The 20087-nt window shown below is 32.3% G+C and overlaps 2 protein-coding genes across 2 annotated transcripts in view; one reads left to right on the top strand and one right to left on the bottom strand.

The window, feature by feature from the left end:
• Positions 1–20087, top strand: part of LOC122271576 (serine--tRNA ligase, mitochondrial-like) — a 584968-nt gene that overhangs the window by 75903 nt on the left and 488978 nt on the right. The gene's annotated exons all lie outside the window — the stretch shown is intronic.
• On the bottom strand, positions 12363–14588 carry LOC122270374 (piggyBac transposable element-derived protein 3). Its single transcript, XM_043047440.2, has 3 exons — positions 14380–14588; positions 13483–13717; positions 12363–13350 (listed from the first exon to the last, which is right to left on the bottom strand). Exons 1-3 carry the CDS (start codon positions 14405–14407, stop codon positions 12363–12365), a joined length of 1251 nt encoding a protein of 416 aa, XP_042903374.1. The 5' UTR covers positions 14408–14588.

Genomic DNA, 20087 nt, shown 5'->3' on the forward strand with positions numbered 1-20087 from the left:
CAAACCCATATCCCGTTGTCTTTCTGACATTTAGGCTGTGCTGATCACAGTTACCACATTTCAGATCTTTCAGCAGAGGGGCCCACATTTCATCATATATCAATGTTGTGGTAGATGATGGCAAATCACTAGTACATGTAGTAAAAAAGAATCAGAAAAAAGTTTTAATTTTTTTACAGTTCTGGAATCACTGAGTTCAGAAGATTTGCCAGTGTCATCTACTGAGCTCAGAGGAACAGTAGATGGTTTATTCCATCTTTTTCTAGCATTTTCAATAGCCCTTTTATGCTTTTTACTTCGGTGAGGTTTCGGTTTGTGCCATCTTGAATTAATTTTATCCATGGTTTTCCAAAGAAAACTCAACAGTAAAAACAAAGAGATAACAATAAAAAATGAAAATAAAACAATTAAAAACGAAAATAAAACAATAAAAATGAAAATGTAACGAAAGAAATCAACGATTAGAGTATTTTACACGAGTTCAAAATTATATCAAACGTCGCGAAAAATAAACATAAACAAATGTAAACAAAAGCACGGTTAAAGTTAAAGTATATGTTGCCAGACTGTTAAAATATAATAATTAAAATATTTATAATAATAATTATTAAAATCTAGACAAAAAAATAGAAATATGCTTGAAAACTAGAATGTAAACAAACTTGACAGCTTCTGAACTGTCAAAACGGCCACGCCCACTTTTAAGAAAATTCGCCATAAAATCGTTAAAAATCATCGTAACTGAAAAATTTCAACACCATGTGATAAAGCATAATTTTCTTAACAATTTTAACAAAAAAAAATTTTTTTTCGAAAATTGGATGATTTGAAGGTACCGTGTCCCCTTTAACTCGTACCCTATTACTGAAATTCGAAATGTAGCTTAAGAAAGTTGTACATACCTTTTTCACCCAACTTAGAAAAAAGTGAAGGTAGCAGCAGCCTTTCACTTCAATATTTGGAAACACTTCCTTCAATACCTTTATCCTCGCCAAGTCGCTATCTACCATGGCAAAAGTTGGGGCTAATAACTCCTCTTGTAGCAATAGTTTTACCTCCTAGGAGACAAAAAGCCATGGGAAACATCTGGCCCATGCTGTACAGCATGCTATACAGCTGTTTGAAAATTTAGGATGTTACCTTAAAGGTGCCGTCTAAAAATAATTTCTGGCTGGCACAAAGGTTTCCTAAATTTTCTGCAGTGCAAAATATCTGCAAGTAAAAGATTAATTGTATCTCTATGTAACACAAAAACGAATGTAAAACAATTTATAATCAATCCTAATTATAAAAAATCTAGAATGCGCAAAATCTAATTTTAAAATTGAACCTGCCTTTGTACAAGTTTATTTGCTGGTTGTTTTTCGCACTGAGTAAAGTTAACTAAACTATTGTCTGACATCAATAAATATTTTGTTTTTAACTCGCTCAATGTATTATGAATCAAATCTAGATCTGAATCAGTTTGGGCATTGACTGTTAAATCTTTTACATTTTCTAAGAGCATTTTCCTCTTATTTTCAGTGATCAATGCACGGTTAGTTATCAATTCGGCCGATATAGCACTATGTTCGTCTGACTTGCTAGGAGGAATGACAGGCTCAGCAGAATTCAAATATGTAACAGAAAAACGTGAAATGACAAAATGAATGTATTTGCACATAATTGAACCTGATACAATTATCTATACAACATGTAAACTGATGCACACAAATGTTACAAGCATCACATCTTAACTGGCAATTACACCTAACATCAACTTTATTAACATCATATGTTACAATTAAATTACCGTGAGGTTTCGAACCACCCATCTGCACGTTTTATATAATTTTAAAGCAAAATATTTGTCGTTCATGTCTTTTATTTTGTCATGCCTGTTTCTAATATCCAAAACTCTAGCTGTAAGTTTATGCCTTTCAAGAGAAATTAATCTTCCAAAAAGTTTAGCCCTTATAGCGCTCAACACTATAGAAAGTGATTTGATTTATCAAGTATCTTAATAACACGCCCAGCGCCTTTCTTCCGGTCTAAAAGTTTAAATATTAAAAAGTGCAAGTTAGAAATTAAAAAACAAATGATATTGTTAAGATTAAAAAGCAATAGGTAAGCGTAAACGATTTATAAAATTACTCAAAACTAGCGAGGCAATTGAATTTTAGGTACAAAGAATCTAAAAAATAATAAAGAGGTTGTGTATGTGGCAAGGTAAACCCCACAAGAATGTATGAGAAGTTACGGTATCCGACTAGGTGCGGAGGCTCCACCTTCATACATAACGCCTTCCTTATTCTCAATATTTTTGTTTTTTTTTCTTTCAGCTGGCACGCAATTTTTTCTAGTCAACTTTGCAGAGGATAACGAATGTCTTTTTGAATCGGCAATGAGATCAACATCAAATGCGGAATATTCTTTCCCAGTATTGTATCCAGGGCTTATTCTTAATAATTCAAACACTTTAAAAATCACCAGAAAAACCTTCATTAAATTGTATCACTGATAAAAAAGCACCCAAACAAAGAGTTTGCTTCTCGACAAAAACATTTTTTGGTAAAACAGTCCACACCACACCGTTGAAACTCTCATTTGCGTTTTGTGTCTTACCATGCAAACATTTGGAGAGAAGATTTTTGTCACACAGTTTTAGATAGGTTGGTCTGATGCTATTCAACACTTTGTCTGGTAGCTTTTTGTTTTGGATGAATAGTTTAGATTTAGCGATGCAGCCCGCTGATATTTATACCAGCTACTTTCACCTGTAGGACTTTGTCCATGTTTATCAGAGCAACAATGTGTAAACGCAGCAATTGTCGCCCTTTGCATATTTTCCAAGCTTTCACAATTTGATCTTATGGCTATACCGAAATAATTTTGAAGCTTATTGATTAAACTATCTGTTAATTTCCCTTTTCCACCAAGTCTTTTAGTCGTAGATTTCAGTTTTCACAAATTGGTACCAACTCGCTTCTGTATATGTCCTATACATTCTAATTTGCTAACTGGTGTGTCTTTGCCGTATATATATTTCACAGCATCATCTCCTTTAGAGTCTCCATCACCATAATAGCTTGTATATTGTTGGGAGTTAAAAACTTCAGAGCGTTCAAAAATTCTATAGGCGCCAACCGCTTCCATACTTCCGGAAGAACCACTATGATTGGCCCTCTCATGGTTTTTTAAAGGTGAACGAGAGGTAAAAGATAACTTTTTCAAATTATTGCGCACACGGCAAAACTGTGACATAATTTCGACATCCAAAATTTTGCCGGTTGTTATTGAAATTGCAGTTCCAATGCCATTAAGCGAAGAATAGCCACGCCGCTGCCAAGTTCCATCTACAGAAATACCACATTCAAAGCTTTTTCCTGGAGTCAAAATGCCAGTGGTTTCTTCAGCGGCTGATTTCATGCACTTTTGAGCAACAGTTGTAGCGGCTTCTAGAAGTTTCTTTTCTTGAAGTCAAAAAGCAAGCTTACTTAGACAAAATTGGAGGCAAATTTAGTGTAGCGCAAAGTTTTTTACCAGCTGTAAATTCTTTGCCAATTAGACGTAGAGCCAAAACAAATCTTGTATTCGCTTCATTATTTGTTTTATTTTTCTTTGATGTCGAAAATCCTTTAGAAAAACAACAGTTTTTACATAGTATATTGAAGTTGGAGCAGAGTCCCATTCTTGATTCTTCCTCTAAAATCAAGCCACTGTTCAAACAAGGACAACATAGGATAGAAAATATGTCTAAAAGTATCTCTAAATCAATCGCAAGTTAAAAAGATAAACAAGGATCTGATTGATTGATAATTGTCTTATTGCCAGAAACAATTTTGAAATTACTTGTTAAATTGTTGGCAATCAAAAAAAAAATAATACTAAAGTTTAGTTTAAGTGAACAGTATTCAACAATACGTATTTTTCAACAATCTCAAACAGAAACCAAAACCAAAATGTGATATTGATTAAAAAATGTGTGATTGAAAAACCAATATTGTGAACATCCGGTTGAGAGAAATGACTTCCGGTTTAAAAATTTCGCTACGGAGGTTTAGTTAAACGGCTGTAACTTTGATTCTGTTATAGCTAGACAAACATATTTGGAAAGCTAAAAGTTTTTTCTATATAAATATGTCAAAAACAAAAAATCGAGATTTTGGTCGATTTTAGTGAAAATGAGGTGATCAGATACCTTACGCGAAATCACAAGGCATAAAAATTTCGTAAACACAGGGCACAAAAATTTAGTAAGTCATCAAATGCATGTTTTCTTTTATAATTTTCCTCAAGGTATTTCGCATTTTTATTACCTCGCCCAACAAAAAATTTTCCATTTAATAAAATGTCATTCATATAATGAAATAAGAGAGAGTGTCCCTTTTCTCCATCATGCATCGCCTTAAGAAAACTAGGGATCCCATGTGAAGGCCAATGAAAGAAAAAGTGGACTGTTCAGATTCAACCCCTGAAGAAACTATTGGCCGGTATAAAAATCTAGTAAGTGAAGATACAAGTAACATGTCCTCGCGACACCCGCGTGTGAACAGGGAAGCGAGGTCAACAAAAGGCTAAAGGTTAAAAATGACGATTTCCGCCCAGTACGCAATTAAAAGTGAGAAAAAAAAAGTACATACTGTGTGAGAAAAAAAAGGAAAATGTCACCAGGTGAAGATCATAAAATTATATTTTAAAGTAAAGAGTCAAGGGGGACCAGCTGCAGAAAAGATGACCGTTTTTTTCCCACGCTAGAAACTGCCAGGTGACAGCTGTGGAAAAAGACAGGACCAAGAGGATGGGGTGCAGAGAATATCAGGTTACCGCATGTGAAAAAATAAGATTGGGGAATATCTCTTAAGGGATATTCGCAATGCAAGAATTTTACTTAAAAGTAGGTAATTTTCCGACTGAATGTTATTTTTAGAATATTTAACTGAGGTTTCCAATTTTTTTTACAGTAGATAAGGAGATAATCAAATTTTAACATTCTTTAAGAACATTCTCTTTAAAGCTAAAAATTATTTTTTAATTTTAAAATGAAAATGGACATATATTTCAATATTTTGAAAACAGCGAGTTTTACGGTGCGCAACATTTTGACTAACTCAAAATTAACTGTTCTAAACAGCAAACACAAAATTTGTGTTAAAAAATAAAAAAAATTATATCTTTTAAAAAATTTCAAAATACACACAATATTTGTATAAAATCAACATTTTACCTTTATTAAAGTACTAAAACTTGTGTTTAATTCAGATATCATCCCATAACGAGCATTTTTGAAAACTTTGAACACATTAAGACAATTAGTTTTGAAAATATCTTGTGCTCAAGCTCAAAATACACAAACTGAAAAAAAAGAGTTTAAAGCCAAAATTTCATTCTTCTGTTAGAAAGTCAGTTATTTCATATAAAAAAATATCCAGAAATGCAAATTTTGCAATTATATTAGTAACACAATCATTTTATAGTAATTTTCCACAATTTATTTTGTACAATTGTCTTCCATATGTATTTATCATAAAATTTCATAAAGCTGTCAAACTGTGATTTACAAAAAGCAAGATATAAAAAACAAAAGCTAAATTATATAAATTCATGTTAAACTGGTAAAATTAATTTAAATTGTAAAATGCACGCTTTTATATATAATTAAACATATTATATATAAAAGTGTAATTTATATATTTAAACATATAAATTTAATTTTTCAAAGTATGACCTTATTATTTAAAAATACTTATTTAGAAATACTAATAAATACTTATTTAGAAATTAAAACCCTCCAGATTCATATATTTTCCCTTCTTTTAATTTATACACTTCGTTAGAATGTACTATTTTCATTAGTTTGGCTCTACGAGCATCTAACGTGGAATTACACGATTTTCAGCAGTGTGCTTGTTTTTTTGATCTTTGCGAAAAACTCAACACAATTTCTTCCGTCAATTTTTACTTCTAGTTTTTCCATGAGAGACAAGAAAGACTGCATACCATCATTGAAAGCTAGCGTAGCAAAATGTGTAACTATTTTAGCTACAGTTACACCACATCCAAATACTTTTGGACAATATTTCCAAATTACCGAATTAAGACTCGTTTACAATTTGGATCTTTCCTCCCAAGCATTTTTTAAGAGTTTGGGGTGGCAAAGATCGGCAAATATTTTTTTTTATTATCTATTACCACTTTAGAAACCGAGTTTTTATGCTTTAACACGCTTTAAGACGTTAACAGTATTGTTATGAACAGCACAATTATACGAACACCACGAGTCTTCTTCTTGAGGACAAAACATATGCATGGGTTCATCGTCTGCACTGCGATGGTAAGCCCATACTGCCCAAACAGCTTTTCGCATCTCTACTACACTGTTTGAATGGTTTCGAATACCATTGCCGTTATAGGTTGTTAACTTCAAAACTAAAGCATCTGTCAATTTTCCTTTTCCTCCTATTGTTTTTCCATCTTTTAACTTCTGCCGCCCAAGATTTGCCTTCAGTTTTCTCAAACGTGTGCCTAGCCTCTTCTGAACATGGCCAACGCATTCGATTTTCTCAACAGGCATGTCATTTCCATATGGCAAAGCACCTGAAATAGCAGTGAAAGTTTTAGAGTCACCATCTCCTATGTAATTTAGATACTTTACTCCCTGCTTTGCCTCAGGCGTTTTAAAAATCCTCAGCATTCCATCAACTTCCATTTAGCCAGCTGACCCAGAGTGATTCTTTCGACAGCTGGTTTTATGGCTAAGCATCCACTTCTCATATGAAGGACCAAATTTAGGGCCTTTATATGAGCTGCACCCTTTACAAAAAGATGACATGACCACTACGTCAACAATCTTTCCTGTTTCTGCTCCGATAAGTGAGCAAACACCAATAAGAGAAGTATGACCCCTCTTCTTCCATGTTCCATCTCCACCTACTGTAAATTTCTCTAATTGAGACAAAAAAGTTTCTTCTTGTGCTGCATTGTTCATGCTTTCTAGAGCAACTTCCTCTGCACACTGAGCAATTTTTTCATTAATAGCATCGTATGTTTTCTGTTCTACAAGAGTGGGAAGACACATAAATTGACAGAAAGTCTGTCGACCAGTCAGTCCATGAACGATAGCTTTTTAAATTTTCAGAAATTTTCTTCATGCTAGATCGTCTAGAGCTAGACTGCGATTGCAACTTTTTGCTCTTTGCACTAAGTTCTATATCTTTTTTAACAAATGTTGTTTTATTATTTTCCGTATCTACAGATTTTTTTACATACATATTACCGTGAAACTTACTTTTTTTCACTCTCTTTCCTGACCGTATTGATTTTGAATTATCCGTCTATGATAACAAAAAGTTCACGCTAATTTTAATCAACAAAACAACAATCGAAAGATTGATTGCGAGAAGAGTTAAGATGTAGAAATACTGCTTGATCATAATGTTTAAAAATATAATTATCACGTGATATTAAGAAATTATGACTGATAAGAAAGCAAAAGCACGCGTCAGTGAAAACAAAACTGTGAAAGTTTGCAGACGATGTTTGGGAAAGGGGCGTGGTACTTACTGTTACGAGAAAGTGCGCTTCAGTATTTTTGTTATAACTTCGGAAATATTTTGTGTATCATCATAAATTTGGTTTTAAAAGGCTCAGAATAAAACAGAGTATAACATATATTTTTTTTCAAAAAATCGAAAATTTTGAACCGAAACACCCCTTAGAGCAATGCATGACTGAAAATAAGGCAAGACAGTAATAGACAATTATAAATAAATTAAAATTGCATAATTAAAATATAAAACATAATAATGACCTATAAAGTTAATAATTAAAAAAATATGCAGTGTTTAAACATGTACATTGTAAATTGATAAATGATTTAATTATAAACTGAACGTTAAATGAAGTTAAGAGCAGGAATTCGTAAACAAGAAATTAAGAGTTAAGATGATAAAAGTGAAGCAAATTAAAAAAAAGAAAAATTATATTGAGGAGAGAATAAACTTGTGATAATTAACATTATCACAGCCTTCTTCATACTTTAACAACGTATGCCACCTTTCCAATTTCATATTAACATTTATCCTACAATAAACTCTATAACAATAAGACCACTGCTTTGTCATGCACATGTACTCCTCATTAAAACAATTTACAAAACTTTTCGCGTCTGTATTAGAGCTGTACTTCTCAAAGAATGATTTGCATAAATGATCAAATGTCACAACATCAGTCTCTTCTTGAAGCTCAAATAAATCAGATTTAATGGCACATCTTAAATCAGCTACCCTTACCGTAGAATTTAAGTTCTTTTTCCAAGCCCTTTTAACATGCCAGCAACATAATAAGTGCAAGTCACATTCCCCAGAAACATTAGCAGCTGGAAAACCTTCACAATTAGAATCATTAACCATCAGTGTGGTGAATTTAAGCTGATACTGATTGAGACCATGTGTGGAGTCTATCATAATGATACCATCATTTAATTCTAGCAGCTTTTGTTGAGCATTGCTCATAATACTAAGCAAAAAATCATTTTCGTAAATTCCTGCCATTTCAGAGACCTCTCCAACTGACTTGTAGGGCAAAACATAGTTGCCAGGCTCCTTCAGCATTTTTTGAATTTTAAAATGCACATCATTTTTATCCAAACATACCTCACTATCTAACTTAAATTCTGTACAGATATTGTACAAATCTTTCTTATCAATTAATGAAAGTCACGTAGCAGGTGTATAGTTTGATCTAACATTGGCTGAAACCCTAGATTTTTGTATTCCCTGCTCCATCAGAATAGCTAAAAGCTTACGTTCATTCATACTAAGAGGCAATCTAGAAGCTTCAGGTTCATGACCAACATGTACAGATTGAAGCTCAACAGAAATATTACAGCAATCAGAATGTTTCGTTACTTTCATGGTAGCTGGACAACTATTATTAATTTTATTAGTTCCTATGGTTTTAACGTGATGTTTCCCCGTCGCTGACTTCAATGCAGCTCTTTCCACTACGATGATGCACATAATACTTAACTACTGATAAGTCAGAAAATTTTTTAATAGATCGTTGTATAAAATGAGATACTTTCTCTCTTTCAAAAGTATCCTTCCAAATGTCAAACGAATTTTAATCATCGAAAGACTTAATTTCAAATAACAGGTTTACTTCAGAAAGTTCGCTCTGGTAATGTTTTTGCAAAAAACAATAATTCACAGACATCTGATTGCACAAAAGCGCGCCTTAACTTGCTGGACTTATCGTCATGCAAGTTCCTCATGTAAGCGTATAAATTTTTCCTCATTGTAAATTCTCGTCCACATTCTTTGCATTTCTCGTTTTCCGGCCCTATTTTTTTGTTGTCAGACATTTATTTATTTATTTCAAATGGCAGAGATAATTGACATGAAAAAGCAAAAACATAGGAACAAAACAAGAAAGTAATTAGGTATCTTATTAAAAATAAGTTAAAACCAAAAGCGTAAAATAAATAATGCTACTAAGTCACATGGGTATCTTAAACAATTTAAATGAAATAATTAGTATAAAAAATTTGGTAAACATTTAAAAACACGTTGATACAATATTATAAACAAACAAAAAAAATCATTCAAAGCATTTAACTTACCTTATTTACTAAAAAGTAAATAAAGAGCTTAAAATGACAACAGTCCACCTACCAACACTTGATTACACCCTAGAAGCTACGAACTATGTATTCATACATATTTTTTTCTTTTTTCCAGGCGTGCACTCGTACCTAGGTGTGCAAAAGCCTTAACCGTATAGTCCACGTCTGGCCACCAGTCTAGCTCGCACAATACATATGCAAACACGTAATACACCAATGCATCACAACCGCAAAGCACAATTGCAAAATACATAATACATAGGAAAAACAAAATTTTGAAGGAAGTTACAATAGATGACAGTAATTAAGTTAAAGTTAGAAGATAAATAAAAAAAAGGGAGAAAAGTTAATGAATTAAAAAAGAGGTGAAAACTTTAACTCTGACATATAAATTTAGGATCGAAAACTAAATTGGATGAAGAAAACTTTGTGGTTGGCCAGAACGCAGTTGCTTCAGTCTTTTAAGGTAATAGGGACACGTGGCCGAGGATGCCGCGTGATCGCAGTTGAAGTTTGTTCTTTTATCATAGATCGAATCGCTGCAGTTTCTACCAAATTCATTTTTGGCAGTACATTGGTCGGATGTGTGTCGATTGACGCCGCAACGGGTACAGGCGTTGTATTTGCAGTTATTTTGGTGATGGCCAATCTCTTATGTATGTAAAAAGCATAAAAACGCTTTAAAAAAAATTTATAATGTATTTAAATATACACTTTTTTAAGCTCAATAATTATATATTAGCACATTCAGAAGGTCTTTTTTGTTATCACAGTTATAAATGAACCACATAAAAAATACCAGAGAAGCATAGACTTATTTTTCTCTTTTAAAATCCCCAGGTTAGTAAATTATGCCTTTTTTATTTTGTTGGCATTACATTGCAAGTCTTATTTTCCGTCTCACAAGATAAATACTAAATGAAAGTACAAATATTGACTTTGAAATTGATACAAGCTAACATTTATTTGAGATTTTGATAAAAATCATTAAAGCTTAAATAAAAATATTAGCAATTTATTGGGCCAGGCGTGGTATGAAATTGAAGTAATTTTAACTTTTTTTTTCTTTATATAGTTTGTTTTGATTTTGCTATGGAACAGCGATGTAAGTTTAAAAAAATCATTAGAGTTGTGATAATTTAAAAAGAAAGGCATTTTAAAAATTTAGAAAAATATATTAACATTAAGATATAAATTAAGACGCTCAAAGCCAAAGTTTACAAAATAGCGATCGTCATTAACATAGCTATACTAAAATCATGTCATTTTTTAAAAAGATATCTATAGAAATTGTACCAGACCTCCGTACGTTAAAAACTTTATAAATTTAGAAAGGGAACCGCATGAGCGATTGCAAAAAAATGGATTTGAATTAAAAATTAGTTGGAAGAAATACTTTTTGGAGAAGTTAGCAATAAAATGCATTCGCATAGGATGGCGTTGTAAAATGGCGGTCTGGTACTCTGAGCCTAAATCAATGGAACATCATATTTTGAACACTCATTTAATGAAAAATAGACTTCCCGAAGGCCGTAAAAGACTCGCCAGAGATGCCTTGGGGAATCACATCTTGGAAATTATTAGCATTAGGTGGGAAAAATAGATGATTATTGTTTTTTGAAAGAATTTGTTGGAGCTTCAACGGAGATGTTGTTCCTGTTTTGGGATCCGGAGTAGTAGACAGCAATAAAATTATTCCTACGTTTTCTATAATATACCCTTCTTTTGTCAATAAGGCTGTTGTGGCAGATTTTTTACTCATGCATGTAGCCGTAACTTTTTCCAAGAGTTTCAGGTGCTGGTATGTCCCCAAATTGAACACCATAACAGTGTCGCACATGGCTAAATTTGCTCGTCGTAAAGACGCAGAAGTCTGCTTTGAGCATTTGCTCCAGATCACGCTATGCATACTTTCATTTGCATTTTGGGTTGCACATCTGACACAACGTTCTAATATTTCATTTAAAGCTAGCCGTTGATAGATAGGAAGGATTTTCGATAAATTTCCGTTTACTGGTGTGTTTACGTGCATTTTGCGAGAACCTAGTGTTTAATTTTTTTGAGATAGCTACTTGATAAAAACACCGAGTTTGCACCAGGTGGACATTTCAAATGTTGGGGTTTAATATCGGTGGGAATGCTATGGTGCAGTGTAGCATATATGGCAGTTTTCATTGCATTAACATCGCCTTTGCTTTGTCGGAAGGCATTCCGACAAATGAAGATAGTAGCTAGTTAATTTTTTTATAGTTGCTTCTTTTAAACTACCACGAGATTCTCACCCTCAAAGTCGCACCTTACCCACGCCATTCTTTCACAGCATTTCTTAGACCAGATCCTAACCTTTGACTAACATGATTAATGCATTCCTCTTTCTTAATCTCTATGTCACCATAAATGTTTTTGGAATTTAGGTAAGTAAATGTTCTTGCCTCACCATCTGACAATATTGTTACATACCTGAAACCTAGACAGTCGGACCGTTTCCACGATAAAAAGAACTGCTTCCTACTCCATAGCTCCTAAAGAGCCCGGATGATTGATGCTACACGAGCTTTGGTGGCCACTGTCAAATTCAGGCGATTTCGCAGCTGTCTTTCTCACATTCAGTGCATCTTTTTAACATAATTTCGCAGTCTATAACAAAGCCTGTAAGAATATCTATTACACAGTATGGTGGATTATTCAGTGTGCCAATTTATGTTGAGATGATGGAATATCAGGTGAGGTTGGAGTTTGTATGATATAGTGGGCCAAGTTAAAGAATACTGACAAATTGAAGATTGTGATGATAAAAACAGAAGATGATGAAAATTAACAGTTGAACCGGATCAGAATTAATAANGACACATTTATTGTCTTTCCATCTCACTATGCACATTTCATTGTCTTCTCTCACTCTTTCATCCCAATCTCCACGTCGAATATCTTTATCACGATTGATTTTTTTCCCTGCTGCTCCAAGTCTGTTATTCATAATTGTACCCGTCTGGTACACACCGTTTCTCAATAAATAGTCAGCACATTTAATTCCTGTAAAAAACCTATCAGTGTAAATCACCCGATTTGAGTTTCTTGGGATACTTTCAGACAGCAACTTTACAATGCCACCGCCTAAACCAAGTTCCTTCAAATCCTCAGGCGGTACTGTGCCTTTTCCATGATATATTTGAAAATCAAGAACAAGGCCATCTCGAGCAGACAAAACAAAATTTTTTATGCCAAGTGGATTTGGTTTAGACGGTACATACTGTCTAAATCCACAACGTCCTGAGAAAGGTATCATTTGCTCATCCAATGATACGTGGTTTGGACGAGGCAGTGACAAACACTTTTCTTTAACGGCATTTGTTATAAGTTTTACTTTCCATAGCTTTTCATCTGCAGTATGCTCCATGGTATTATCAGCAAAATGAATATACTTACGAATTTCAAAAAATCTGTCACGTGACATTGTTTCGGCAATCAATGGTATAGATAAGTTTTTTTGCCAGTACAATCTAGCTTGAGGGTATTTCAAAGTACCCATAAGTATATGTATACCAGCAAGTTTCATAATTTCAAATTTGGTAGTATCTACAGAGCGATGATTGCGTGTTTGTACAGAATATAAATTCGTTTCTGCTGATACCTGTTCCCAAAAATCTTCATTTAAATATTCCAAAAACGATTCCAAAGGGCTGATCATGACATTAGAATCAGCTTTTAGATCATCATCATCAATCATTGGTCCGCGTAGAACCATTCTGAAACAAACAAAAAAAAAGCATGTTTATTTTCAAAAACTTATGTAATCACTATTTCACTAAAAATTTTATTCGTAATATTAATATTGGTTATATTTACTTTCACACATATGATGAAAAAAATAAAATTACTTGTTAGATTTCCACTTCAAAGGCCGGTTAGAAGGTCCCGCTATATTTTCACATGGCTCCTCTACATATTCTGACGTTACGTTATCTTGGGTCAAATCTCTATCATCATCCTCTTCTATACTATTTTCTGGAGGATCATCAATTAATAACTCCTCAGAATTTTCACTTAAATCGTCAGACAATTCATCGTCACTTTCATTCATAATTTGTTCAATCTCATCCCAAGACAGATATTCTAAAGAATGATGAAGTAACAATAATAATTAGTCAATATTGTTTTACCATTTATAAAGACATTTTAATTAACGCTTTAATTTAAAAGTATTCTCCTATACTACGAACAATGATGCATTTTTAGTTGCTCCCCTTGCAGGGGCGGATTGCCTAGATAGCATAAAAATGAATCAGAATTATGCTTCCAACAATAAAAACACGTATTAATTAGTGCAACATGCATGATTCATGTATAATTATTGCTTAATAAATTTTATTGAAGAAGTTTTTAAAATTTTTAATTTATTTAGAAATTCTTATAATATTTAAGCCCCCCTCCCCATTTTAATTTATGGACTGGTGGGAAATGCGATCATAACAACAACAAAATTATTAATTATATATTCACAATTAAGACTAAAAACAAAATCCGTTGAAAACCATTGCTTTGCATGCATATCATAACATTCAAAACAAAATTTTAGTCTCAGAGCGTGCTTCGAAAAATTGACACTAGAACCGAAGGTACACACACGTGCACCTTATAAATTGCATCGATTTATAATAGTTTGCTTATTATAATTGCAAAATTTATGCTAAAAATGTCTTAATAAAGAACTTATGAATGAAATAAAAAATATTGAAAGTATTTGAATGAAAATAAATTAGATTAAAGTTACTTACTTTTTCGACGACTTGTAGCGTTCGCCATTTTCGTCTTTAGTACTTTCAAACTACTAAAATAAAGACTAGTATCGCCATCTCTTATAGAAATTGGAAAACACAAAGGTGCACAAATGATAACCTTAGGTCTTTATTCGGCATTTTCAAAAATTAAGTGAGATATGTAGTTAAAACCGAAGGTGCACAAATGTGTACGTTGGGTCTGAAGAGGTTAAGTCTTTGATTTATTTTAAATATAATTCTATTAATAAAAATCAGCTTAAGTAATCAAAGATATTTAGAAGGATAGAAAATAAATATGTAATGCCAATTGTGGCATCACACACAGCCTATCCCAATTTGAGACAAATGTCCTCGTGTGAGCCATGTTCCATCAAAAGAAACACCTATATCAAGAATTGTTCCGGAGTTTTCAAAATCATACGCATCTTTCACCTTTGAGCTGATGTCATGTATATGATCTTTAAAAAGCTGACGACTAGCAAAATACAACTTATGTTTATGATTATTAAGAGCTCTACTTCACATTAAATCCAAGTTCATAAGCAGGCAAAACTATCGAAGAGCCGCATATCCTTTACCAATGCTTAAAAAGTTTTGCACTACTCTTCGGTTAATGTCAATTGTTTTCTCCTCCTGCCACATCTGTCTTAGATGTGGATACTTTTTTGCTTGCAGAACAAGAAGAACAAACAAGATTCATTTTCACAGACATGCCAAGCTTTTATCCAAATGTAATTGATAAAAAAATTTTCATGCAAAACTAACATAAAATTTCTTTCAAAAGTTGGGAAAATTGAGTGACATCCACTATAGCATACTGTGGTACTGAAACTTAATTTTTATTTTCAACCGCAGAAGAACATTGGGATGTAGCTGCCATGAGCACGTGTCGTATAAGTGGGGCCACAGGAACACTGGTCCAAGGGAAAACAAATTCACGAGTCGTGGGTTCTTCACATTAAGCTAGTCATTTATTTATCACAATTCAACAAAAACATCTTCTTTGGAAAAGGAGCACTGGAATACCTCGTGTAATTCATATTCGAGAACACGTGTCTCTTTCTCTGCATGCTCGGCTGGCTATATCTCAAAACTCGATATATATAAAATTTTACTATATCCTAATTACTAGATTCGCATAAAATGCCCAACCTTAACAATGTATGGACAATCATGAAAAATCAGAAAGCGAGCACGCAGAGAAGTAAAGAGGATCTTACACCAAAAATTTCTCGTTCACCAACACCGAGCGTAAACACACTTCGAATGCTTGAATGATAGCGCCCATCCGGGGAACCGGCTTGGCTGAACTCCCGGTTGTAGTTAAGATAAACTAGGTGCAAGGCACCGTTAAAAATTAATGTTTTTAGATTTAGAAGAGAGCAAGACTGTTTCAAATTTGGATGTATTGTGATAGCATTATCACAAACATAAATAATTTTCTAGGCATGGAAGTACTGATTAGGATCTATTTCTAACGAAACATTTGCTTCGGAAAAATCAGGAGCTTGTCACCAACGTTTATTGGCTTTTTCCTTTGCAGTTACTCGAGCACGCTTCGGTCTTGGCATTTTTAAACAATGTCAACAAATAATTAACGAAAACTTAAATATAAACAATAACTTAATGAAAGGTCTTGAAAAAGACCTTTTTTTAAATAAATGAACAAAATATGCGAATTTTTTATCTGTAAACAACTAGAAAACGATAATTGCACTTGTCTAATTGAAATATGAAAAAAGAATTTATTTCACTTATATTCAAAGGAGAAAGATGAGAAATTGATAATCAATTGTTACAGAATTTGAAATAAAATGAGGCTTTGCTTCTAAATTATATTTATAATTTATTTGGTAGGATAGAATCTTTAATTATAGATATTTATAGTGTAGTTAATGAATATAATTGTAAAAAAAATAAAATTACTGTAAAAAAAAAAAAACCAAAAACTTGCTGAAATTTGACAAAAAACTCCCTATACGGGGCTCGCTCTAAGAGAAATGTTTATTAATAAAAATAAATTTTTTTAAAGACATATGCAATAGTAGGACACTCATCTACAAAATGACCTAAAATATATGAAATTATACTTTTTAAACTCAAGTTTTCTAATGAGTTTTCAAATCAAAAGTTACACAAAATTTTTCTAATGAATACCATGAATTTCGGAAGAAAAAAAAATTTCATAATTTTGAAAGAAAAGCCATGAAATTTTTAAATTTTAGGTCAAAACAACACTAATACTTAAGAAAACATGTGTAAAAATTTCAAACCAATGCAACAAAAACTGAGTTATCTTTGTCCCCGTTTCAAAAAGTAAGCAAAAAACACATTTTAAGAAAATTGCATTTTAAAGTTATACATATAGAAAAATGTAGCCAAAATTATTATTTGAGGCTCAATATTTTACATTATGAGTATACCTTTATGTTTCCTAAAATAAAATAATTTTTCTCTTTTTTAATTAAAAAATTTTTTTTTTTGTATTTTGAAAAAAATTCTGAAAATTAAAAGACAATTCAATGTAATGCAGATGGCAGTTATTATATAACTTATAGCCTCCAGGTTATAAAATGTTCCTCCATTTTTTTCCATTGTTGTAAATTTTCTTTTTTTTATTCCGCTCAAAATTTTTCTTTTGCTTTTCGCAAAAAGAGATGCATGTCTGTTGGCATCAGTTGGTCTTGTTATATCAACTTCAGAAAATCCTTTCACAGTATAGAATCCTTATGGAATTTTTAATTTTTCTAACACGGAAAGAACACCTTTTGAGCCGCCATTAAATTTCGAAAGCGATAAAAATGAACCTAGCTTCAAAGTCAAAAGTTTCTTTCGGAATTGTGTTCCATAGCACGCCATTGAAACTCTCATTGGCATTTTGAGTTTTGCCATACAAGCATTTTTCCAACAATTTCTTATCACACAACTCCATATAGCATGTTTTAACTTTATTCATGATGGCAACTGAAAGTCCTTTTGTACTGTGGCGAAACGGTTTTCCCTTTTGCTCGGCTATTTTAAATGTACACCAAGAGTTGGAGTTTATCTGTGGAGCAACAGTGGAAAAAAGCAGCAATTACTGCTGTCTGCATCTCAGAGAGATTGCCAACATTGCTGCGGACAGCTATACCATAATAATTTTGAAGGGTGTCTATAAACTTGTCGGTTAATTTTCCTTTCCCACCTAATCCTTTTGTTGTTTTTTTTTCAGCCTACGTAAACGAGAGCCAACTCTTTTCTGAACGTGCCCTATGCACTCAAGTTTATTTACACTACCAGGTCCGTAAACATCTTATACACTCATAAAAGCTTTGGAGTCCCCATCTCCATAGTATTCAGTGTAATGTAGACTTCAACGAATTTTTGAGAGATCAGAAACTAATCGAACTCCAACAGTTTCCATACTTGAGGCTGAACCTTTGTGATTTTTGCACAAATGTGAACGAGCATGCTTATTCGAGACTTGCTTGTTCTTAATACACGTGCGGCAAAATGGACTTAAAACTTCTATATCCAAAACTTTACCCGTGTCCACTGATAGTACCGCAACACATCCGTTTAATGACGAATAACCTCGTTTCTACTATGTACCGTCTACTGATACACTCACTGCATTCATTTTTAATGGCAGAAATATGCTTCGCAGCATGCACCATGGAGCATTCAGCCGCTTGGGATGCAGCTTCTGATAGCCTAAGTTCTTGCACTCTAAATTAATTTTTTGATAGAAATGGTATGTTTAGCATACTGAACAATCTTTGTCCAGCAGAAAATCCTTTGCCAATTAATCTCATTCCAAAAACAGCAAGAAAATTAATGCTGTTTAAATTGTTCACTTTGGAAGTAGAAGTGAAACCTCTGGAAAAAGAGCACATTTTGCAATTCAATGACAAATTGCATTGTAATCCATATCTCGAATATTCTTTTAATTTCAAAAACTTGACATTTTCTTAAAGCTAATGAACTGACAAATAAAATAGTGTAATAAAAAATAAAAAAAATTTTGAGGTATTCGGATACCTTAAGTCGACTGCCTGTATGATGAATTTTTTTAAAAAATTTTAAAAAAATTGAAACGTGTGCGATTGGTTCAAGTGAGATATTTTTTAAGCCAGACACCACACCTAACTTAAGGTATCTGATGATCTTCGACACAAACATTTTGAAATTTTTGATTGACTTATACTTTTTTTGGTTTATTTATTACAGGAGCTATTTAAACTTAAAATAAACAGCAAAAATTATTATTTTAGCTTGAATTTTTTATTTTATAAGTCAAAAAGTGTCAAAATTTGATGTATATGCAAAACAAATTGACATTTTCCAATTCTGTTAAGTGTTAAAGAATTAGAAACCACTGCTGCCGGGAATAAACCACTTATAGCTCTGTAATTCAATATTTTAAAAATTAGCAACCATTTTAATAAAATACTGGTAAAAATGCTACAAATCAGAAACTTTTTTTTTCAAGATAACTCCTACAAAATGTGAGAAAATTAGTTTAGAACCAAAAGCATGGTTCATTCTCTAGAATCATTTAATACGAATGCGCAAAAAAAAATTTGAGGTAAATCTAATGAAAAGTTTTTGAGATTTTGTGTTTTGCAATGGTTGAAAAATCGGAAAAATGCATTTTGAGAAAAATACAAAATAACATTATACTTGAACTTTATTAATATATAATTGTAAAATATTAGATTAAACTGCCTGGTTATGCAAATAATAAAATTTTTATTGCTCAAAAAAATAGTCATTTTTTAAAAAATTTTACGCAATATTTAAATTTTGAGTAAAAGATGGAAGAAATTTATAAAATTTGAGATACGTACACTTTACAGAATAACTTCTAAGTACGTTAATATAATAATATCATTTGTGCTTGAAATGATTTTGAAACACTAAATCAAGCACTGAACTATGGTGAAACATTTTCCAGTGTTTGAAAATCTGAGCTATAAGATTTTTTCTTATTTTGTTTGCTTCGATAATTCATAAAAATGCTTTTACATTGATTTATATATGGTTTTTTTCTTTTTGAGTGCATTGAAAAATTCAAGAAATAATTATAAAAAGTTATTGAGTAACTGTATTTTACTATGAAAATAAAAACGATGAAAACACATTCAAAAAAGTTCTAAGCCACTTTGATAAAGTGAAATGCAAAAACAAATTGAAAAACATTTCACATTATATCTATGATTATACCTAATGATATTCAATGTTATAAGCACGTATATTAATTTCAAGAGAAAAGAATGAAATAATAATTTAAATTCATACATTGAAAATATTCATGTAAATAAAAAAAAATATGCTGCAGTAATAAAAATTTTGACAGAAAATGGTTTTGTCCAACGGTGTTGTGTATAAGCATGGAATGAATGTGCATTCATGCACTGGGTTGTACTATGTAGAATAAAAAATGTCAAATAAAAAATGTTTATGTCCGATTATCAAAAGTTTTTAAAATTCACCACTCTTATGAGACACCCTCTTTGTTTTCAGAAGAAGCAAACTTTTTTCTCCTCTTCGCTCTCAATATTTTGCGTCGTTGCTTCACTCCACTGAGAGATTGACGAAATGAAATCACAATGCGAGTTTTATCCAGATGTTGGTAGCCTAAATTTGTAAACGTACCAGCATCAGCTATATTCAGTTCCTTAAAAACTTCGATACAGCCTGAAAACCCTTCTTTGAACTGCACG

Source organism: Parasteatoda tepidariorum, chromosome 8, assembly GCF_043381705.1.
Source record: "Parasteatoda tepidariorum isolate YZ-2023 chromosome 8, CAS_Ptep_4.0, whole genome shotgun sequence".
NCBI classification, from domain to species: Eukaryota; Metazoa; Arthropoda; class Arachnida; order Araneae; family Theridiidae; genus Parasteatoda; species Parasteatoda tepidariorum.